Consider the following 25,480-nt stretch of genomic DNA (forward strand, 5'->3'; position numbering starts at 1 on the left):
TTGGGATGATCTCAATCAGATATTAAATAAAATAACAGAAAACAATATACCAAAGAATCCAGAGATCTTTCTCCTAAGTAACATAAAAAATAAAGAATTTGGAATTGACTTGGAGGATGCACAAAAAAGATTTGTTAAGATAGCCCTAGCTGTAGCAAAAAAATGTATTATGTCAACCTGGAAATTGGAAGATAATTTGAAAATACAACAATGGTATATAGAAATGAATAAATGTATTCCATTAGAAAAAATAACATATAGTTTAAGAAATAATATTGAAATATTCGAACAAGTATGGGAGCCTTACATTAAATACAATAGCGAAAACCTACCGGGAACAAACATTACCTAAGTTGATGGAAGGAGAAGAGAAGAAAAAAATGGACTCAGTAGAATTTCTGGTGTATTTTTGTTGAATGACAACATTGTCTAACTGAATTAATGCAACCTAGATTGTATAACTAAAATGGATGAGAGGGGGGAGGGATGGGGGGGTGGCTTGGGAGGAGGGAGGGGGGAGGGAGAAAAAGTCACTGTAAATGTGTGGAAAAGAAAAAGTGTATATCATGGCTATTGTGATTTATGGTGTGAAAAATAAAAAATTTAAAAAAAAAAAAAAAAAAAAAAAAAAAAAAACATGAGCACTCAAGGCTGCATTTTTCCCTCTACTCATTATTGCATTGCCATATTCAGCTCCAAATAGGATAGAGATTGAGAATCTGTTGTGTGGTGTCAGAACAACAATCTTGCTCTCAACATCAGCAAGACCAATGAGATTATTATGAATTTTTAGAAGGCCAAGAGACCACACACCTGCCTTAATTCAGGGGCAAGGGAGGAGAGGGTTAGTACTTTCCTGGAAGTCCAAATGTCAGAGGACCTCTCCTGGAGCCAGCAATGAGGCAGCTGTGAAGAAGGCACTTCAATGCCTCTAATTTCTAAGAAGTCTGAGGAGATATGCCATGTGGTCAAAAACTCTATTGAATTTCTCAAGGTGTACTGTGGAATGTATACTGATTATTTGCATCACTGGCTGATTTTAAAATTTGAGTACCCAAGAATGTGGAGGCTTCAGAAAATGGCAAACTTAGCTTGATCTGTCATTACCACCGACTTCCAGTCCATTTATGAGAGACTGTCTCAAAAAGGCAGTCAACATCAAAAAGGGTCCCCATCAAACTCCTCATAATCTTTTATCACTTCTACCTTCAGGCAGAAGGTATAGAGTCCTGATGTCCAGAACCTCTAGGATCAAGAACATATTTTTCCCCCACAGCTATCAGGCTCCTCCATTCATTTAATACCTGAACATAGTATGACTTGAAATTAACTGTACTTCCTATGAATAGTGTCTGTACCTGACTACATCTGAAATTTCAGACTAGTGTATACATGCAATAGGTCTCAGTCATTCCATTCAGCAGAATAGCTTTCCTATTCTCAAAGTATAATTTAGCTCATTATACTGTTTGCAGAAATAAACATTACCATTCTAGTTATGTATATTATCAGTGACTTGCATGAATAGCCCCTTTTCCACTGGCACCTTGTCCCAAGAATTAATTGGGAATTTACTGAGACAGGGTCCAGTGGAAAAGAAACATTGTCTTTACGCTGGCATCAAATTATGTTATTTCATGCCAGAGATTAACCACCTCTACCCTTACTCATATCCCCGGCATTTGTTGATGCTAGTGAGTTAATAAAACCAATGGAAAATAGACAGCAAAAAGTCACCCATTTCCACTTTAAGATAGAACACTCCGATCCCTGGGAATGAGTTGTGTTCAGTGGAAAAGCAATTAGTGTCCCAGTTAAGGGTGGCCCAGTGGAAATGGTACAAAGAGCTTCCTATCCTGGGACACTGCACATCCAATTAACTGGGATGCCAGTGGAAAAGGGGCTCTTATTTGTACAGTCCATGGATAGCTATGCAGCTTGCTTGTATTTTGTCTGAGATTTTTTCCATTTCCTGGCAGAGTAGTCATCTCTCCTATGATTTGTTCTCCTGTTAACAATGCTCTGTCAGTGCCACAGTTCTCTTTTTAAAATTGAAATCCATGTGCAATATCACCAGAAAATCAACTGCACAGCCGTGTGGGTCAGAACCATTAATTAGCAATGATCAGGAGATGCTTCAAGGAATATCTTTAAATTCAGAATTTTATTTTTGAGCCAACACACATTGGTTACTGTCATGAGTTATACTTTGTGAGAGAGGTTTGTAGTACTAAGTACCATCCGCTGATTATATAAGAAACAGAGCTTTAGAATACATGTGTACACTTTAATAACTAACACATCTGCTGATGTTACATGTCAACTTAAAGACCTCTCACATGTACACTATTTACATACACATGCACTTCCCTGTGCCACCTGTTGAAGCCACAGTTTCAGAGCTGAAGGAGGCAAAAACTGCATTTCCATTAGATTCCAAGGTCACTAAAGCCACTAACATTTGTACATCTGGTTCCTTCGAGATTACAACTGAAGAGATACCTTCAATTTTCCAGACCCTGTAAATGGTGTCACTAACATTGTTCACAAGAGTTAAAGACCTCATTCTCGCCTTCCAGAGAGGCCTATGAAGAGAAAACATACACCTTTGCTGTGATGCTGGTTTCTCCAAGGTGGAACTTGCATTCAGATTATTTAATGCCATTGTTTCCCATATTGAAACAAAGAAGATTCCACTTCTTTGTCAATTGGTGTGAGCCCATAAGCAGCAAATCAAGGCATTTGCCCAGAATCCAGACCACAGTGATACTGATATGTTGTCAGCTTCATGTGAGCTGTATAGAAAGCCAAATCCCAATCAGAGAACAGCAAGGTGAATTTGCTGATTTCCTGATGACTCCACTTGGCGACCTGCATGTGTACAACACCCAACTAATGAAAGTCTGTACAAAATAAGACAGTGCTGGCTTTTAACGTGCTGAAACAACACAGCAAAATGAGCTCTCCTGTATTTTACAAATCATTTATGATGTGAGATGATAACGAGGGGAGAAAAACAGGGTTTTTATTAAAAAAAAGGAAGGGTGATGCAACTATAAATGACCTTTTCTGTCCTGGCTATTAACAATACAATACCCCAATAATGAAATTGGTATGAAAAGTTTAATATCTAGGAAAATTCCTCTGTCAAAATAGGCTTATTCCATTTTCAATGGATAATCCAATTTTGAGGATTTGGAGACGGATTGGTATTAAAAAGATTGTTTTGAAAATGGGAAATTTATAAAATTTGAATGAAGGGAAAATTTAATGTACCTAATCATACTTTATTCTGCTATTATCAAGTTAAAGCATTTTTTAATCTGGCAAAATAGGTTCTAGTTTGTTGTTACCTAATCAAAGTGAATTTGAATTTCTACTGTAAAAAAAATCTATTTCAATAATGTATAATTTACTTCAAACAAAAGCCCCCAAAATTGGGGTGCATAAATCAAGATGAAGATGGGAAGTAGATTTATAAACACAAATAAATGAAAAGGATTGGATGGACCTGTGTAAGAGTTATATAACTGAAAGTATAAAGGTAAGATTTAGGCTAGTCCAATATAATTTTTTCACATCAACTATATTTAGCTCCACAAAAATTAAATTAATTAAATCCTGCTATGATTTATGTTTTAGGTGTAAATTTAAGATTGGAACTTCCTTGCACTCAACTTGGCAATGTTCTAAAGTTAGACATTTTTGGTTAGGGGGGTAGGTAATTTTTGGAACGAATTACAGGGGTCAAATTCTCACAGGATCCAATGTTATTTGTATTAAGTAATATGGATATAAGACCAAAATTAAAATTAAATATGTATCAAACTGAATTTGTACAAATTGCTTTAGCAGTTTCTAGGAAATGTATAGCAATATCATGGAAGTCAGAAATAGATTTAGGTATGGAAAGGTGGCACACAGAACTTCGTAGTTGTATACCATTAGAGAAGATCACTTGTAACCTGCAAGATAAATATCATGTCTTTTTGGAAAATATGGTCCCCATATTTACAAAATTTGGGTCTGCATGTTTAGACTCTCTGAAGACCTCACTTCTTGGTAACTTCCAATATAGACTTTATGGTTTAAATGTTTTACTCTCTTGGCAACCTCTGATTTTTCTTTTTTCTTTCTTTAGGGGTTGGGGAGGGGAGGTGGGTTGGTGGGGTGGGATTATATATACCATATGTATAATTTTTTGAAATAATTTCTGGAATTGAATGCAATGTAACTATTACTGTGGTTTTAAATTTATAAATAAAATAATCAAAAGATCCCCAAAAATGATAGAAATCACCTTGATTCACTATACTTCAAAAGCCGTGCTCTTTTGTTCTTCAGTCACTGATCATTGCAGCATCTGTTTGGCCACAATACAGATAAAAAATAAAAAATCAACACAATTAGAGGGCCAAAATAGATTTATAAATCAAACTGAAAATAACTATACAAAAATCCTCATCATACATGATGTTTACGTTCTCCTTGCATTGAGCAGCCACCTTGCCTGGTGAAAGGCTACTGATGTGCATTTTTATGACACTAAAGATTGTCTTGGAAGATGACCTCCAGTATTACTAAGCCAATAATGCCTTAAATATGGACTGTCCATCTCAATATTACTGAGAGGACTGACAGAATGGCAGGAGTATCATGGAGTTATATAACACATAAACATCCCATCTGGCCCATGATGTCTATGTCAATCATCGTGCCCATTGATTCGAATCCCATTTTTAAGCACATAGTCCATAGCCTAGGTGATTCCAGTGCTCATCATTAAATATGATGAGATTACTTGTCTCCACCATCTGCTTCAGCAGTGCAAATTCCAACCACCTTCTGGGTGAAAAATTTCATCCTCTGGTTCAGTTTAGAACTCTTGGCCCCTCAGCCATCACAGTTGGGTTCACAAAAATACTAATTGGATTTGACCACCGTGCTGGCAGTTTTAATTTCAAGGTCTGTGCAGTGATGGCTTCAAGATACTCCAAAGTTTTGACATCAAGCCCAGACTGGTAAAAGATGCAGGAGAATATGTTACTTAGTTACTCTTTATAGTGTTTATATTAACCAGAATGATAACATCTGATCTGAACAGTAAGTACACTAATTGAATTGAACCTCAAAAATTGCATCATGTTTTTAATGCATTGAAAAAAGCTGCATTGTTTAGAATCAGTTTTTCATAGTTTTAAAAAAAGTACATCATTCAACCTCTTCCTTCCCTCCTTCATCTAACCCTATCAGCAGAAGTTTGTTTTCCTCTCTCCTTCATACATTCTTTAAAAGCCTTTGGATGCAACTGTGCTATTTGTCACCTACTTAGTGTTTGGTAGAAAGTTATACATTGTAAACCACTTTACAGATTAAGAGAGTCATTGACATATTGGGTTCTTCACATCTGCTATGATATTTTAACCCATATTTCATATTGCTAGGGACTCCACAACTAGGGCTTAGAGGGCAGATGATAGACACATTGCTGTTTACTTTAATGGAGAGAGAATTCAGAGTTTTAATCTATCACCTTGGTAGTTACGAAAGGTCATTTTCTCATATTTCTCTGTTTAACTGCAAATGTGTTGGAGCTACTCTATCATTGAAACAAAACTGTTTGTTTTGTCTGCATGAAATAACCAGGAGTTAACAATATTGAATCTGGAAGCCAGGGATTTGATAAGAATTTTACAGTCAGGATTAAGCAGGATTGTGAATCTGTAAGAAGATGCTAGATGGGGGCAAGGTTGGCACTCTGGATAGAGAGAGTACAAGCTATATTATGTTATAACTCCCATTTAACTTTACAGAAAGATTGTTTCTCCTGCATTTGGTAGAGAGGTTGCAGCTTATTCATGGTAAAAGTCGGTGCAGTAAAATTCCAGAATAATTTCAAGTTCTGTGTTCCCATCATCTGTTAAGTATTTTACCAGCAGATGGAACTTGTTGGCCAAAGTCGCATATCAAAAACAATTCTTTCCTTGGAGACTTGATGGAAAATGAAATGACATTGTTTCTCACTGAGAAGCGTAACATGAAAAAATTTTCAGGGAAGAAGATGCAGTTCTAAACCCGCAATCCACTACAAAAGATAAGAAATGTAGATTCTGAGACATAAACAGAGAAAAAACACTTCTGGGTTCTCATTTAGTAATATGTCACCTGATACTGTATTCTTGAAGCAGTGAAGCAAAGATTGGCAGTTTGTGAGTTTACTACACAAGAACACATCTGGCTCACAAAGCTTGCTCCACCATTTAACAAGATCATGGTGGTTCTGGCCATGGGCTCACTTACCTGCATCTGCCCCATAACTCTAAATTCCATTACCATACAAAAATCTATCTTACTGTTTTTCAAATATATTCAATGAGGCAGCCTCTATTGCTTCCTTCGACATAGAATTGCACAGATCCTACTCTCTGGAAAAAAGCACTCCCTCATCATCTCTTATAAATCTACTCCCTTGGCTTTTGAGGTTATTTTTGCTTGTTCTAGTCTCACATACCATTGGAAACCACTTTCCTGCCATACATTGTCTATCTCTCACAAAATGTTATGTTTCCCTAAGATCCACTCTCATTCTCCTGAATTCCAGTGAGTATGGCCCCAAGTGACTCAATTTCTCCTCAGAGGCTAATACGCTCACCTATGGAATCAACCTGATAACCTCCTCTGAACCTCTTCTAAAGGCAGTATATCCTTTCTCAAGTAAGAACTGCACGCAATACTCCAGGTGCAGTTTCATCAGTACCTGCACAGTTTCAGCAGAACCTCTCTGCTCTTAGATTCAATCCTTCTAGCAATAAAGGCGAATGATACATTTGACTTCTTGATTTCAAACAAGCTTTTGCAATTCATTCACAAGCACCATCAAGTCCCTCTGCACCACAGCATGCTGCAATCTTTCTCTATTTAAATAATAATTGGATCTATTTTTCCTTTCAAGGTGGATGATCTTGCATTACCAATATTGTACTGCATCTGTCAAACCCTTGCCTCTAACTCTCTGCACTCTTCACATCCTCTGTATAATGTGCTGGTCTGCTCATTGTCATGTCATGAGTAAATTAGATATGCTACACTCAATCCCCTCTTTCAAATCATTAATATATATTGTGAATAGTTGTGGGCTTGTGCCAATCCCTATAGCTTTTCACTCCCCATCAATTTCCAACCAGAAAAAGATTAATTTATCCCAACCGTGCTTTCCTTCTATTGGATAACCATCACTTTATCCATGCTAATACATTACCCCAAATGCCATGCATCCTAATCTTATGGATAAATCTTTTATGCAGCACCTTCTGAAAATCAGTATCCACCTGTTTCGCTCTGTCCACTGCACTCATTATATCCTCAAAGATCTCTAGGAAATTTGACAAACAGAACTTGCCCTTCCTGAATCCATGCAGTGTCTGCCTGATGGAACAATTTCTATCCAGAGGTCTCATTATTTCTTCCTTTAACGATAGCTTCAAGCATATTCCCAATTATAGATGTTAAGCTAATGGGCCTATATTTACCTGCCTATTCGCTATACCCTGTTTTGAACAGTGGCATGTCACTTGCTATCTTTCCATCCACCAACACCTACCTCTCCAGAGTCCAGTAATTGCCACAAACTCATCTACCTCACTTGCACCATTTTTTTTTTCAGTACCCTGGGATGCTTTCCATCAGTGGACTTGTTTAATTTTTACTTGCTCAGCATTACCTCTTTAGAGATATTGATTGTATCGAGGTCATCACCTCCCATCATTCTTTGGCATGTTCAAGATGTCTTCCACCATGAAGCCTGAAACAAAATAGCCGTTGGTGTTTATTGGATGCAATGGAAGATGAAGACCTCAATACAATTGCTATCACTAGAGGTGGTGCTGAGCAAATTAGTAGGTCTAAAAATAGATAAGTCCCATGATCCTGATGGAATACATCCCAGGGAATCATTCTTACAGGGAGTTCTTAGGCCTTCAACTCAAAATGTGTGCTATTTCTACGATGTATTTGTTACAACATGGAATAGACAGGAGAGTCATCTAATCTGCAGTTGTTAAACTATGCACACAGTCAGCTTTGCATTTTTGTGATCTTTGCAATGTCATAATCAGTGTATTGACTGAAGCATAACAGAGACACTACAGTCAACATTCACAAGACAAGGATCCTGTACCAACTCGACTTCTCAGCATCATGATACCAAAGGTTCACAAAAGACGCTGGAAAACATGGACCACTTCCCATATACCAGGAGCGTCCTCTCAGTGAAGGTAGATACAGATGATAAAATTCACCATCACCTTTAGTCCATTATCACAGCCTTTGGACAATTGGGGAAAGAGATGTTTGAATTCTAGACCTTAGCTCAGGTACAAAATTCATGGACTACTGCACAAGTGTAATCCCTTGCCTTGTATATGCTTCTTAGTCTTGGAGTACTTAGAATGGGAATATCAAGCCCCTGAAAATATACCACAAGCACTCTCTCTAAATTTCCCCAAATTAATTGGAAGGATAAACAAGCTATTGTCATTATTGATCCTAGTCCAATAACCCCAACATTGAGGCCTTAGTCACACGCAGATAGCTCCATGAGGCAAGCTAAGCTGTTCACAAGCCCAACTTCAAAATAGACACCATTCTCAGTAAAATAAAATGTTAAACTTCTGGAAATAATTTGAGCATTTTGGTTTTAATTATGTAATTCCAGCATTTGCAGGTTTTAAAAACTTTCATTCCATTTTTAGTGTCCTGGGTAGAGATTACAAAGCAAAAAAAAGGAAGCTATTTAAAAATATTCTCAAAACTTCGAAAAAATGCAGTTTTCCCACTGAGTCCTGGAAATCCTTGGCCAAAACCATTCAACATGGTGAAAAAACATCTCTGACTCCACCTATGGCAGTCTGAAGATCCTGTAGTGTACTCCTCAGCTGCTCAGAGTGGAAGGAAATCACCTTCATTTACTCTGATAGCATGAGTTTCTGCCCAGATCCAGGTCCCAAAACTATGGCAGTAATTGACGCCTGTAAGTTTCCCCTTATTATATATGGTGACATGGGAATCAAAGGAGAGTTGATGGGCATATGAGGGAAAAAAGTTGCAAGAATATTGTGAAAGAAGGAGGGGTAATAGAATGAAGCAGTAAGAAAGATTCTGGTGGAATGCCTTAGAAGAAGGAAGTGTCACATGAAGAACTGCCTGTAATTTTCTCCTATTCATAACCACATGATTTTTGGATGTTGAATTTCAGAAGTATATAAAGCTCCAGAATGTATTAATTGCATCTAAGAACTCAAATTTTCCATTGTAGGATGTGCTCAGATCTCCCTTTCAGTGTTTAAAAATGTTATGAGGTTTTCATAGGACTGTGCCTTTTTTTTTCCAAAAGTTGAAACTCTTCATGGGAGTAGTTTTAGCTGTTTTGAAGTATTTGCCAGTTCTCCAGATTGATGAAGCAGCATACCCAGTTTCCATTGTAACTGTGGTTAGTGAATGTTGATATAACACAATAAAGCACTGGCAATGTGTTGGTGCTAATACTCCTCCTGATTCTAATACTTAAGTTCAGACTCGTATACCATGTGATTTACGAGATTTTATGATTAATTCAAATTCTAATAGATTCAACAAATGAACTTTAGCTCTGACTTTCCTTTTTTTTTAATCATACTCTATGTGGTGATGCTTGGTTAATTTTTCTTGTGACTTATCACTTTACACATGACTGATATATCCCCTGCTAATCTCACATATTGGAGATTTCATGGGAGAGGATGGTTTGACTACAGGCTGCTAAGAGATAAAGGAAATTTTAATAACTCACCCAGACTAATGGGGTGTGGCACAATAAGGTCCACATACTTTTCAGGTCACTGATTTGCTTCAGTTACAAAGAACACTTGATTGTAATTACCAGAACAAGTGACCAAAAATGAACTTAGGTGCTTAATGTTCTACCACATAAATCTGATTGAGTTGTTAGCAGTCAGCATTGGTCAGAAGGTTCAGGTTAAAGATAATATGAGATGATGTCATTCCCAAGGAGGAATAGAGTTATTAACTTGGAAAGTGTTTTTTTTTATGATATGCTCATTGCCTTATCTATTGTACTGAAATATTTGTATTTTCTGGCTGTTCACCTCATCTGTTTGCCTATTCGTGCTTGAGCTGCATTTTAGCAATAATTAAACAATAGGAAAATGAAGATCACTTACCCAGTACTTCTCCAACATCCAGCCAGGTACATAATTATCCTGAGAAATTGCTGCCATAACCTCCAAAGATGTTTCACTGAAAGTTGAGATTTGTTGTCAAAACTTCCTGCTTGGTCAAATGAATGAATGGCCCTCTCTTGTTCCATGTCTGCAAGCACATTTTTGTTCAATTGGAGCAGTGTATAGTGAATGGGGAAAAAAACTGAAGAATTACTTCATTTATTTGTCATTCTGTAGGATTTCTTTGCCCTCACTGCTATTTTGCTACTCGGTAATGATTCTGGGTTGTATATGATTCCACATTGTGATATCCTCCTTGGTTGTGTGGGGTAATGTAGCATCTCATGTTCCATGACTTTATGTTGTTCGTCATTGTAAATTGCTGTTTGGCTTTCCGTCTGTACATTGTGCACTGCCCTTTGGTGCTGCATGTAATGTTCCTTGGACGCTTATGGTAGCACATTGTGTGATATTCCTTTGTGTCACTTACATCCATGTGACTTGTAACTGTACACAGCAAATTAGTTTAATCTAATTCTGCAAGTCCGCTACAACTTCATCACTGTATTGATTTTATTTTAAACTCTCAGAGTACTCTGACTTAATTGAAAAAAATTTAGTTTAACAACCCCAATATAACATTAAATCAATCTCCCTACCAAGACTAGATGGTATAATCTTTACCATTTTTACTTTGCAAATATATTAACTTCCTAATGGTGACTATAATGGTGCATGATTTTAGTTGAACTGAATTCAAGTAAATGAACCCACAGACAAAGATCCTCCACTATGAATTTTAACATAATGTAAGTAAAATGACAACCATCTATTTGTGCCTTGAGTTTCTAGCTTGCAGGGTCCCAATTCACAGACACTCACATGAATTGTTAGGTTTTTAGAAGACTCCTAGCAAAATTATTCATATGTTGGAATAATGGCTGAAGCAAGGTGTCTCAAAATAGGTGGTAAATTTGCAGGTTACCTTAAATGTTGAGTGACCACAAATAAAACTGTTTTCCACAGATAACAATAAACACCCAGTGGCTAGTTGATAATCCTTCCTATAATTAGATCTTTCAGGTATTTTCTTCCGGTGGGTTCCTATCATATAATAGAATCTTTGAAAATATCCAAAATAATATTGTTCTTCAGTTTATCATAACTAGGTTGCTCAAAACTTAGACAAGAGGCAACTCAGTTAGTGTAGAGGTTAACACACTCTATTACTGTGGTAACTTCTACTTTGAGAAAGAACCACTCGACAAATTTAAGCTCAAAACACCAACTTTATCTGGAGCAGCAAAACAAGAAATACACACAGAGGCTTATCTTCCTTTGTTGTTTCTCCTCTTGTACACAGCATGGCCCCCCAAGCTACACACAAGGCACACAGGAAGTAAACCTCTCCCAGCCTCATTTTAAAAACAGCTCACATTACACCACCACCTTAGAATCAAACATGCACCATATATAAAGAACAATGGTGTCATTAGCTTGCATACTCCTAAAACAGTAAACATTTCAAAAACACTAATAATATAAAAATATCTAAAACTCATGGCAGATTCTCATTCAGTCGAGTAAAAAAAAACTGTTCAATCAAAGATTTAGACTGTCAGGAGATTTGCAAGTGGACTGTGATCTGTGCACTACTCCCAATGACTCAGCAAGCACCGCTGATTAAGGTGTTTCAGGCGGATCTGGTGGTTTCCTATCGTAAAATAGAATCTTAGAAAATATCCAAAATAATAAAGTTATTCAGTTTATCATATCTAAGTTGTTCAAAACTTAGATAGGAGGCAACGTGGTTAGTGTTGAGGTTAACACACTCTATTACAGTGTGCCAAATGACCCAAGTTCTAATCTGTAAGGAGTTTGTATCTTCTCCCTGTGTCTGCATTGGTTTTCTTCAGGTGTGCTGGATTTCTCCCAACCTTCAAAATGTACGGGGGTGGGGGGTGGTTGTAGGTTGATTGGGGTCGATTGATTGGGCTCGTGGGCTGGAAGGGCTTGTTACTGTGCTGTAGATTTTAATTAAATTAAACTAAATTTAAAAAGGACGACCTAACCTAATCCCAGTTTCAAGTATTTGATCCACAGCCCTGCAGGCCAAGATTGTTCAAGCACATATATGCAAGTATGTCTTTCAATTGGGCAGTGGTTTCACTTCCATCATTCTTTCAGGCAATGCATTTTATATCCACCACCCTCTGGTTGAAAAGGCTTTCTTCATTTCCCCTTTAACTCTTCTAACAAACGTTTCTGTCCTAAGTTTCCTATCCAAAACAAACCATTTCAGCTTATCCAGTCCTGATAACATCCTTGTGTGTGTCATCAGACCTTCTCCAAAGGAGTTAAGCCTTTTGATTGGAAATATGCTGTTTCTGAGTAATACATTTTAACCAAGTAATGCAGAGTACTGCTGTGATACCTATCCAGAAACATGGGTGAGATAGTTTGACTTAAAGCCACAGGATATTCATTGCTGTACATTTGCTGAGTCAAAAATAAATTGATATTCTTGCATAGTTACCACATTCAATTAGGTGCAGCAAAGCAGTGAGATCTCTTGTGAGATGTTATAAATTATGAACCGAAGAAGAAAGGACAAATATATCAGTAAGCAGGAGGTTAAGCAGGACCAAGGACAGAATTGATTTAATCATATAAAATTTAGAGTAGAACTCAAATCTCCCAGATTCCTACTCCATTAATGGCTGTCGGGTAGTACTGATGGATCTTCCATACTTGGTCATCTTTCTCTACCTCCATCCAATCAACCTTATCATTACATGATAGGATTTGTTTCCTAGACTTTACTGAGATTTTATCTGTATCTGCCTGTAAGGCCTAACAAAGCCTTCATTAGCGGAGAGCAGTTATGAGTTTAATTTGGGATGATGCGAGGAATCAGATCTGCTCCAGTTCTAACAAATTGACTCCTCAATTGATAACTTTGTAAGCTGATGGTTTATACCTTCTGAAGCATTATACAAGGGACACACCAGTTACTCTTTGGCCTTCCTGCAACCTGTGTAGTTATAAAGTTATTGCCATTACAATTTAGGGCTACTTGAATTAGGTTTTGTTTCAGCAATGATCTCTCCAGGTTGATGTATTCGATTTCAGGTATGCTGTGCAATTTGGAGATGAGAGACTATCATAAACCACATACAGGAACACAGAGGGGGCAGCAAAAAGAAATTTGCAAATGTGTAACCTAATTTTTAAAAGGGACTATTGAAGATATAGGACTGTCCTTGTATATTTGAACATTCAAAGGTCTTTTAATATATGAACTATTGTTACACAGATTGAAGTTAATTGAAATAGGAATGCAATAATGAGAATGGTCAAGGCATAATAAATGGATGGTAGAAATGGGAGTTTTCTCAATTGACAAAATGTAGTTACATGATTTAAGGGCAGATCTCGGGTTCTGTCCTATGCTACATAAAAATAAGACTCGGATATTTATATAGATAATCTTATCAAAATCAGAGTCAGGGAATAAGTATCTGATGGAGAATAAAGATGGATACTTAACGATACACGTGTAAGATAAAGTTGAATATTGTGAAAATAGGAATAACCATTGAAGTGTACCACGATACAAAAGAGGAAGAGTAGAAAAAAAATCTTGGGTTGCAATTTTTAAAGGTGAGATTATAGATCGTAAAAGAGGAAATTAATCTGGGTCTTAGATAAAGGGGAATTAAATTAAAAAATAAAGGAATAACATCAAGTTGAGTTGGTGTGAACAGTGATCTCCCAGGGACTATAGTGGTGCAATTGTATTAATTGGGAAACCTTCTTTAAGGTTTCAAAAGTTTGTGTGGAAGTAATGAAAAGTTATTTCTAATACTATGATACTTTTACCATTAGCATTTAAAGTTAGGGGAAAGTTTGCATGAAAGGGATTGTTACAATAAAGAATGCATTATTGTAGGTGACTAATGAAGCATTTAAGGAAGAAGAAGTCATGGGGAAAATCATGTGAGAGAGAAATAAGAGGTGACACAAATCCAGAGCTTTTTCTGCCAAAGCCATCAAGACCAATTATCTGTTCCATGCTGTAACATCTGAATGTAGTGTTACTTGTCCTATTTGGTGACGTATACGGATATGGTACCAGGTGCAGGTGTTTCCTTTGTCATGTTCACGCTTTCTCTGCATCACAATCTGATCTCAGTGATTCTTTCTGTATTCACTAGGCCTGAACCTGTTTACAGCACGGTGATCAAACAAGGTGGCCGACGTGAGCCACCTGCATCTCCCAAAGGCTATACCAGTGTAATTCGTAACATGCATCCTTGTCTGTCATCTGGTCCCACTTGCAGCATTGTCAGCCAGGGAGTTGATGTTATCTCCAGCAGGTACTAACAACACTTCAAAAGCTTCAGCATATGCGAGCTGCTTGTGCCTAACAGAGATCGATGTGCTGATTAATACCTGCAACATGACTGCGGTGTAGCCTGCTGTGAAGAACTAGCATGCCTTCACTTTTCCATTCAGAAGTATGGAGTAATTAACAATTAAAAGTGCAAAGATGAATGCAACAGAAGTCTGGTTCCCAGACCTTTCACAGTGTGGGAAATTAGCACATTTCAACTAAACAACTTGACATTAATATATTTCCCTTGCAATTTGTGAAGTGGGTACAGCATAAACCCATCTCCAAACTGGTTCACAGAATTAATTATGGAGCTGGCTGCCAAGAGAGTGGCATCAGGGCATTTGAATTAATTTCATTTTTTTTCTCTGCACCTACTTTCTGCTGCAAGGGAAATACAATTAATACATAATGATCAATTGCTGATCAAAGGGGATTAAAATTGGTCAGATAAAGTTAATTTGTTAAACATCATTGTTAAATTTGCATGCGATCCTATCCTTGTATCAAATGTGTTGATAAGTCTCAGCAATTTTATTATTTTCTCTGCTCGAGGAAAAATGAAAGAAGATACAATGAAAAGGTTGGTTCCCAGAATCACTAGTGTGGTAGTGAAAATTTCATATTGGTGTTTGAATGGTCAAGTTACTCTTCCCACCATGTCATATGATAAGGGAACTGCTGCTTCTTCTTGTTTACTTCTCAAACAGAAAGCTTAAATTGAACTTGAGAATTAAAATTTCATGAAGACCGATATATAATTCGATATAAATCACCAAATAAACTTTCCTTTTTTTCCCCTCATTTCACAACCTTGTAGCTAATCGTGTTGAAGCAAACATACAGCACAGGGAAGAATTATAATAAGAATTATAAAGTTTAGAGTACCTTTTAAAAATGGTCAGTGTAATGCAAAGTGCCTTTCTTTAATCACACTATGGCAATCTATTATAATTATCTCCAAACTGATTTCTATTGGATTCATTGAAAATTTCACATCTGGAGACAATGACTGTTGAACAAAATGGCCATCAGTCTCATGGTTTTCTAATAATAGTTTGAATGCACTCAGGTTGAAAATTACTGACAGTTTGAAAAGATCACTGAATTGCCTCACAAGATGTCTTTCAGTGCCCTTACTACTTCACATTGTCTAAAAAAATATATATATTTATACACATCTCTAGTCTGCCCTGTGCCTTCATACTGAACAGGTTTCATTCATTTGGTAGTTCTTCCCCCCTCTCCCCCCCCCCCCCACCAAATAATAGTTTTGGCTCAATTCAACATTGGGATATGCCTCCCAATGTATATAACCATCTATTGTCCTAATGCTTCAGTGAAATCTGTGGGGTTTTTTTCTGCAAATAAATACCAGGGTGAATACAGCCACAATTTTTTAGCTCTTATGGGAGGATCTGAAACTTTTGAAGATCTTAACTCGCATAACATGTAATTAAGTTTGATTTTAAAATGGAGCATGAACTATTTCTCCTTGAATTCACCCAATTCTGATTTCAAAGGAATCTGCTCATATGAAGTAATTGGTTATTTAAATATTAAAATGAAATTATTTGCCTTGATGTTAATAGGGCTACATGTTGCCATAAAACAAAGCATCTTATACCTCCATTTCAACTTCCCTCAAGGAAGTTTATTTCAGGGTAAAATCACACCAGACATGAAATTGGACTGAGCATTTCCTGGCATCAGTTGCACACCAAATGATTTTTTTTTCACATAAAGCCTATGTTCATAACCTGAAGTTCCATACCATGGCCATCATGGAACAGATTCAGTAGAACTCAGTATTTTCTATAAATATACAGTAAAATCCCCATTATCCAGAATTCAAACATCCAGCAAAAAAATTGCAGAAAATAAATAGGTAAAAAATACAAAAGTTTAAAATTGTTGCTCCCTAAGAGTCAAACAGTCAGTTTGCCAATCATGCACCATGCAATCTCAAGTAACCAGAAAATTCACTTACCTGGCATCTTCCAATCCCCAGAGATGCTGGATACAAGTGGTTTTACTATACTACTTTATTTCTGCTATTTAAGGATCACTGAAATTTCTACAGAAGCATTTTATTTTTATATTTCTAGAATGCACATGAGACTTCTTCAATCTGACCAGATTGCATTGTCAAAAAGCTCCCCTTTTACTTCCCTAGCTCCTCACACCAATACACTCTCCAACTACAATAGTCAAGCACTGATATCAATGTACCCTGGATGGATGCGGGAAATGTCATTGGTCTCCTCAAGATGATTTTCTACCTGCATCAGATCTTCACAAAATATAGCATTTTCATTAAGGATCTCCATTCCACAGGGGCTAAACCTTTGATTTAAGCCTCTGTGACAAATGTTAAGAGGTCATTAACTTTCTTTCAGCATTGCTCCATGAGGACTAGCCATCATTTTCCAGTTTTTTTTCTTATGGTGGACTTGATGAATGTTTTGCCTTTCTTGACACATGGAACTATTCTCCTGGCATGTATCTTGTTGACCAAGATTTGAATATCTCTGAGTTATTATGTAAACTGCATTTATTTCCCTTGCATCTTCTGTCTGTTCTATGACAACTGAATTATGCTTTGCTACGATGTGGCTGCCTTACAGGGTGTGCTTTTGAGGACTGGTCCCACTTCTGATGATTGAGATTGTTACGAGCCCAGAGGACCACAAAACCCACCAGCAATAGAAATTCATCAAGACAATTGGTTACTTAAACAAAAGTTGCTTTTAATTTTATTTAAACATAAAAACAGGATCAAACTTTAACCTATTACTATTAACTTAACTTAACCTTACTTAACTCCCTTCTAGTTCTAAGCGCACATGTCTGTAATGTGTATATGTTCAGGAAAGTTCTTTGATTCACAGTCCAATCTCATTTCTCACTCCTCCAAGTACACCGGAAACAGTCAATTCTTATACTGAGCACAGAATTTAACATTTATGTATTTTCACCAAGCTCTGCTGCTGAAAGGTAACCGCTCAGGAAGGTTCTTGTTGGTTTCAGAGAGAAATTTGTTACTTGTTGGACACACACAAACTGATTTCCTCCGATCAGCCACTTCATTGTTTTGCCTAAGAAACTTGCCCCATCATGGGTTTTCCAAATGATAACCTCTTCTTCCAGGTCACCACAGAGTTCCTCTTGTTTCCCTTCTTTATGGAGAAATACTCTAGCCAGCCATTTCCTCTTGTAAGGACTACAAGGGTTTTCAACAGGCTGAACTCAGAACTCACAACCTGTCTTCAAAATGGGGTTTTCAACAAGCCTACCAGCTTGTCATGTTGCAGCCTCAAAAGCCACTGCAGAACTCTAGAACTGGCTACTCTCTTTCTCTCTCTCTCTCTCTCTCTCTCTCTCTCTCACTCTCCAAAGAGTCATGTTTTTTTTCTCTCTCTCTGCAAAACCACATGATCCCTCTTAGAACAACAAATTGCAACCAGACAGATTGCTGGCACCTGACTCAGTTTCTGAGCCTGGACATCTTTTGCTTTAAAGACAATAGTCAATTTATTCCACAACATCAGTCCAATTGACCCCTACTTGTGAAGTCTCCATAGGCATTCTTCAACGTTTCTCTAAAGATACTGTGGACGTGAAGTCTCTACTATGCATAGCTCTTGCATTTCAAATAAGATGTCTTTTGTGAAATGACCTACACTAAACCCCCCACAATCTATATCTTTTAAAACATATTTATATATAATATATAACCCATAACTGTGGGTCTTGGTTTTGTATTAAATTGATGGACTCCTATTGGGAATCATGATGAAGGTCCTGTTTAAGTACTTGTAACCACATGCCACTTCAAACTGGATGTTAGGCTGCTTTTTTTTTAATGTGAAAATGATTGGGTGTTTTTTAATTGGTTTTTAGCACAGTGGGATTTCATTCAGCAGATGAAATCAGGGGCAAAGACTAAATTTGTGTTGGGAATCACTACTCTTTGCCAGATAAGCAGGTGTACCTTTGGCAGCCAATAATCCTTGAATGGTCTTTTTCCCCAACCAAAGTTTGTTCTAACATCAGACTCCACAACCACTGTCTGCTGTCCAAAAATACCACTGGACACCCATGACCACAGTTGGACCTATCCACTTCCTCCCCTAATTTTTTTTAAAACGTTTGCTTCCTGAAAAAAGGGGATCGTGATAGACAACTTTAACATAAGTAATCCAAAACCCTTCAGCCTCAGTCAGGAGATCTTACCAATCTTCCTTTATTCCTTCCATCCAAAGTTTCCTCTTATGGTAGGGACCACCTGACCATAGTTCCCGGTGATGTAAACCCTTTGTTACTCAAAATCCCAAAATCTCACCTCCACCGTGCATCAACCAGAACTGTCTCACTCCACCCAATAAAATGCCTCTCATTCTCTCCAAATCAATCTACCTACTGCCTTAGGATTATGCATTCTTATAAGGAAGGCTTCCAATTTGATATTTCATGACAAACACTTCACCCCATACTCACATCTACAGTTCCACTATTCTGTATATGACATCCAGAAAGCATTAGGTTAAACATTTTCAGTTGACAGGGAGACAAGAACCAGAAATATTGACAACAATTTTTTTTAAAACGTTTGCTTCCTGAAAAAAGGGGATCATGATAGACAATTTCAAACTGAACACAAAGATAATTTTTAATTTAGCATGCTTAATTGCATAATGACGCTGACACATTGCATTAGTTCAAGTGACCTAAAAATGTTTTGTTGCTGATTCTCAGTTGTGCTCAACATCTGATGTTTCTCGTGTCAACATTGATGGATTCCAGTTGTCCTGATAATGCTTTTCCATGGCCACAATGTCCTGGTGAAACTTTTAACCATGTTTGTCATTGACTGCAGGGAAGATGTTCAAGTGTAAATGAAGAAAATGAATTTTCAATGAATGTTGCACTTCATAGTTTTGAATGCTTGAAGTAGACTTCAAATATGATAGGAAATCACAAAAATAGATATCTAAAAAAAAGATACATGATAGGAAAAGTTTACAGTGATTTTCGTGATCAACAACCCAAAATCCATAAAACTCACCCAAAAGTGTTCAGGAAGCAAAATTTTAATTGTCTGGTGTTATTGGTGTCCTTTTTAACACCCAAAAATTTTGAGCACAGGAATGCAAAGTGCTGAATCTGCTCTAAGATTTCCTCGATCAGAAAAAAAAATCTGAAACTAATCTGGGAACAAGTATTTGCATATCTAATATGACAAGGTGACAGTGTAAAGGAGTGACTAGACGTGGAAACTGAATGATTTGACTTTGTGATGTTGCATTTGAAATTATGGCTGTAGATCATGTTTTAAACTCCCTATCCAGAGGGATGCATTATACCACTCATCTAGTTAGATATTCCGAATTACTTCGTTTGCATTAAATTCAACTCTTATCAGTAGTTCCTCTGATGTTTTGGAAAGAAGCTATAAAAACCTATTTATGAAAGCATTGGCTGTAACCAATGCTTTCATGAAGTTTTCATAAGATAGATACAACTTTAAAACAAACTCTTGTTCAAAGGGGGATTTCCTAATGTAAATTGGGCAGCATTATCTTATTTTCATTAGCTGCCAGGGATCAGTATAAGCCATTCTGGTGAATCCTCTTGCTGTGTGCTGACTTCTCTGCTATTAAATTATCCAACTGTGTTGAAGTTTAAATCAATTGTTATTGGATCTATTTGGAACATTTTAAGTAGCCAATCACAGAAAAGAATACTACCTTTGAATCAATGCAAGGAGAGCAAGGTGCTTGAAGAACTGCTCTAATATTTTTGTAACAGTATTTATCCTTGTATCCGCTGGAGAAAGGTGATAGGCTTCAACCTAATATTTTATCTGAGTGACACCTCTAGCAGTGTAGCTTTCATTTTATTGTACTGAGGGTGCTGGAATTGTGGAATGCGGTTTGAACATTGTCCTTCTGATGCAGAAGTGACAGAGTGACCTCTGAAAGCCAAACCCTTGGTATGCCCAGAAGTCCTGGGTTCTCTCAGCATTGCCTTGCGATGTGATCTTCAGTGTTCCTTGCAATTTGGTGTTTCAGAAAGAGCCAGAGTTACCACTTTTCTGTCAGGCCGAAGTAGAAACTGAGATAGAAGATCTCGAATTAAGAACTTCACAACAGGACACTAAGAGCTGCTGGGAAAAAGTTCCAACAATATTTGATGATATTACATTATTGTAATATAGCAGACTCATTGTAAATAGAATCTATTATAAATTAGTTTGCAGATTTTTCCACAAAATAACAATCACTGCTGTTGAAAGGACTATCCTGAAGGTGGGAAGGGCTCCAATTTCTTTTAAGTTCAGGAAAGCAAGAAATCTGAGATGATGTGTTCTGATGCTGGAGAAACTTGGCAGGTCACGTTGAATGTTAGAAAGCAAAAGGCAGTCGGCATTTTGGGCTTGAGCCCTTCCTTAGAAGTGCCAAAAATCAGGCAGACACCTGAATAAATTGGATGGGGGAGGGGTGAAGGAGAAGAGGGCAAACAGGTAATAAGTAGATATTGGTAGGAGGGTGAAGAAGAGAAAGAAGTTGAGAAGTGGTGGGGAGAGGGCAGAGGGGCTAAGGATAGCTTTCTGATCGAAAGAATGAAAAGGAGTGGAGAAAGGGGAAAAGAGGGACTGGGGAGGGGGGGTTAATGGAAATTGGAGGGTAATATTGATGCCATCTGGTTAGTTCGGGATAGGTGCAAAGCAATTGTAATGTTCACTAGAGGTGAGCTATCATTGGTCCCTGTTATACAGGCGCCCTGTACTAATTGTTAATTAATTATTAAGAAACAATTCCTTTTGATTCAGATAAAAATAAGGCTATTTGAGAGCACACTATTGTCCCAAATTTTCAAAATTTCTATAATCAGATAAATGATCATAGCCTGCTTAGCCATTTGGATTATTTCTGCCTGTTTCGTTGTGCTGCCAAACTTAAAGTATGGGGAGCAAACCAATTACTTTGAATTTTCCCCTCCCCCTTTGTATTCTTTTGGCCTGGAATTTAAATGTGTAGTGTGGTTCTAATCCTTGTTCAATTTCTTGATAAAGTTTGTAAGGTTACCCCATAAGAAGCTCTTTAAGAATTTCTCCACTAAAGCACATATGTTTGTTAATATCAATGGGGATATATTTAAATAGGATTTTCTTAATCTTTGCATTGAAATGATCTGAGGATTTGACAGAGGATTGGGATGTACTGCTGTCTATGTTTTTTTGATTTTACTGTTAGTTGTAGCTGAATTAATGGTACTCTTATCCCTGACTTAGAAGATTCCAGGTTTAAATCTAATCCTGTCGAGTCATATTAAAGTGCTGCAGTATTTTTTTGACTGAAATGTTAAATAGAAGCTCCGTCTTTTTTCAGAAAGATATTTTGAAGAAGAGTTACCTTATAGTGTTTATTACTATTTAAGTCTTCATTAATGCTTTTTAAATAGAGTACCTGGTCAATAGCACATTGGTTTCTTGGGAACAAATCGGGCACTCATGATTGCATAGCCAACTTTGGTGCCAATGCAATCAAAAATGTTCTGACTACACCACTGCTGTTGGCTGAATAATGGGAAATTAAGAGTCAGAATATAATTGTGTGATGCCAGAACAACAATCTCATTCTCAACATCAACAAGACCAAGGAGCTTATTGTGGACTTTAGAAAGGGGAGGCTGAGGGGCCAAACACCTGTGATAGGGTGACAGCAGAGAGGGTTAGTTCCTTCAAATTCATGGGAGTTTGCATATGGGATGACCTCTCCAAGAGCCATTTAAAGTTTTCAAATATGTAATTATACAATTTATATAAACAATGCTTAAACAAACTTAAGATAAATTGATTACATGGTATTTAAATCCATCCCACCCACTATAGTAGTATGGTAAATCTTCTTTCTTCTTTGGCTTGGCTTCGCAGACGAAGATTTATGGAGGGGGTAAATTAACTAAAAAAAATACAAAAAGAAAACCAAGATAGAAAAATAGAGTATAGTTCTGGATTGCACAGAGGATTAGCTCGCACGCTGGAGTCTCACAGTGTTTATATGTATATGGCTTTTAGAGAAGAAGATTAATACAGGACTTAGGAGGCCAGAAGTACATTTTTTACAGATTTATTCCTAACCTTTGCATATACGGGCTAAGAGTCAACACATCGAAGCAACTCTGAAGAAGGCACACCAACGCCTCTACTTTCTAAGAAGTCTGAGAAATTTTAGCACATTATCGAAATTCAAACTACGACCAAACTTCTACAGGTGTACTATGGAAAGTATGCTGCCTAGTTGTATCAATGTCTGGTTTGGTAACTTGAGGCTGCAGAAAGTGCAAAACCTAGTCTTGTCTTTCACTGGCACTCTCCTTTCGTTCATTGAAGACCTCTATGTGAGATGCTATCTCAAGAAGGCAGCAACATCAGGAAGAACCTCCATCATCCTGGTCACAACTTCCTTTCTCTGCTACCTTCAGGCAGAAGGCACAGAAGCCTGAAGTCCAACACCTTTGGCTAGAGAACAGTTTATATCCAACAGTTGAACCTCCCTGTACAATCTTAATTATAAACTAGTCTGGGAGAATCAAAGGAGCTGTTTTCACAAGTGAAACATCATTTTTGTCTTGAACTGACTGCAACTGTGAATATTTATCTCTCTATCTTTATTTATTCATTATCTCTCTTTTCTGTCTTGGCATATTGTGGTAATTTAATACACTATTGCAATTGGTGTATCTTGTGCACCTGCTTGGCTGCAGCAAGCAAGAATTTTGGTGTATCTATGCATTGTATTAGTGTATATGACAATAAATTTTCACTACTCATCACTAGAAACTTCAAAATAAATAAATCATGCTAACAGAAGATCAATCGAAAGTAAAATGTTAAGTCTTTATTAATGCACAATGTCAGGATTGCATTAGGAGTCACTTGTTTTACAATGATGTACAATTCTCGTATCATGAAAGATAGAATTTACCTAAATAACCCATTCTTTGGCATGGATATGCTTTTGTCAATATGTAGATATTTCACACCCTCTTCCAGTTTTTGTTGAACTAAAGAAACCATAATTTACCTAGGGCCTGAGAACTAAAGCCTAAGGCATCTACCTTCTTGCATCATTAGAATTTTATGGTCCATTGCCACTGGTGTTTGGGGATCCAAGCCATGACTGGAGATGGATCTCTCAAGCATGTTCAGGGAAGCTGGAAGACTTTCTAACTGGTAAACTGCACCTGAAGATGTGCTGATAGCCTCCTAGATTAAAGTTAAGGAGTATCTGATAGTAAGAACCTGTTTCATGCCCTCCATTCCATTTGGTTTCTAAATGCTAGATGGGGGAATCATAAATTAACATCTTCATAGAAATATCCAGTGTAGTTTTCTGGCTCTTTCGTTGTGCTCCCTAGTTGGAATAGAAGAGAACCTTGAAAGGAACATTTGTAGCTCCTTTATTTTTTACTGTCTTAAGGAAAATTTAATCTTTCATTTGCTAATACCAGAGATTCATTTGCTGGGCAAACTTGACCATGATGTGCCAGTCCATCGAACTGTCCTCACCAATGCCAAGTATTAAGTGGATTTTTAAAAAAATTCTTAATCCCGCACTTACCAATTCTAGTCACGTGAACCAATGATTATAAATTCATTTGTGTTGCAGCAAAAAAGCAGACTGGAGTTTAATTTAAGCAATGGCTTCAAGAGGGCTGTTTGAGATGCAGAGAGTTATGAAGCAATTAAATGTCATGACATTTTTCTAAACATGAGCTTGGATAAGGCTGCTATGTGTGGAGCCTGCAAACACATTCATGACATACCATACACGCAGCAAAGAAAGGCAGGGGAAAGAACAAGAACACCAGAGAGGGGATTCAGTCAATAGTCATGTTCACCGTCAATGTATCTTCGTCCATGACAATTCCACAAAATCTATCAGTGAAGTGGCAAGGATGTCCGAAAGCACAAAGAAAAGTACATCCTGAAAGGTAATGTACAATTTTATTCCAATTCTATAAATATTCAAAGAACTATTTGATTTGATTCACCTCCCTTCAATTCATTAACATGTATTTTAGTGCAAATGGAGATGCATACATGTTGTCTAAGAATATATGTCCTGACGCTTTGACATATTTGTTAAACAATTCAAAAGAATGCCAGATTTCCTGCAAAAATTTACATATCGTTAAAGAACATTACCTTGCGCAAAAACTATAGAGGAAAATGGCTCTAAGGTCTAAGAGATTTGAATATGTCACATCTGTGAAGCTTTTTAAAAAAAAATCTCCATAATGAATCTTGTTGCTGAAACATCTCTAAGTTTGGAAATGTTTTTGAAGACTAATCCAACTTAAGGTATGTGCCACAATTGTCTTTACTTGCAAAGAACACATGCAAATGAGTAGGTGTTTTCTGAAATAAATAGCATTAATCAACCTATTAAAACTCATTGCATGAGACAGGATGGAGGAATCATGTAATGGAAAGAAGCAGGGTTAATGGTAATGGTAGTAGTATTTCTGATGACCTCCAGCACAAAGGATTCAGAATCAAAAGCAAATCCAACACTTCTTTTTATAAAGAGAAGGTTCTTTTATTCTGAAAGAATGCTGGAATAATGTGATGTGCTCAGTGGGTTTCACATTTTGTTCAGAACACAGAACACTACTGCAAAGGATTGTATATTCAGAAAAGGCGCTGTGGGGCTTTTTCCTCCACTCTTCACACATTTCAACACCAGCCGGCTACTGCAGCAGAAATTGTTCTGAGGCTGAGACCAACTGAACCACTGCTTTGTGTCTGTTGTAGCCACTGAGCTGAAGATTTAAAATGTTTAAATATAATCAGAAA

At 37.1% G+C, this 25,480-nt stretch overlaps 1 protein-coding gene and 1 long non-coding RNA gene across 7 annotated transcripts in view; one reads left to right on the forward strand and one right to left on the reverse strand.

The window, feature by feature from the left end:
- The window catches only part of LOC138740443 (uncharacterized), a 103,229-nt gene extending 92,716 nt beyond the window's left edge, over positions 1–10,513 (reverse strand). Inside the window, exon 1 of one of the 2 annotated variants that reach the window (XR_011342916.1) lies at positions 10,218–10,513. This is a non-coding gene — a long non-coding RNA (uncharacterized lncRNA). Of the gene's footprint in view, positions 1–4,300; positions 4,365–10,217 lie in introns of those variants that run through there. The other variant, XR_011342917.1, reaches the window with a different exon arrangement.
- Positions 1–25,480, forward strand: part of LOC138740440 (disks large homolog 3-like) — a 379,720-nt gene that overhangs the window by 222,128 nt on the left and 132,112 nt on the right. For 2 of the 5 annotated variants that reach the window (XM_069893062.1, XM_069893064.1), the window contains one exon: positions 14,435–14,596. The exons of 2 other annotated variants lie outside the window; for them this stretch is intronic. In XM_069893062.1, coding sequence (XP_069749163.1) covers positions 14,435–14,596 — 162 coding nt within the window. Of the gene's footprint in view, positions 1–14,434; positions 14,597–24,596; positions 24,616–25,480 lie in introns of those variants that run through there. One more of the 5 variants, XM_069893065.1, reaches the window with a different exon arrangement.

The sequence above is a fragment of the Narcine bancroftii genome, chromosome 8, assembly GCF_036971445.1.
Source record: "Narcine bancroftii isolate sNarBan1 chromosome 8, sNarBan1.hap1, whole genome shotgun sequence".
Lineage (NCBI taxonomy): Eukaryota > Metazoa > Chordata > Chondrichthyes > Torpediniformes > Narcinidae > Narcine > Narcine bancroftii.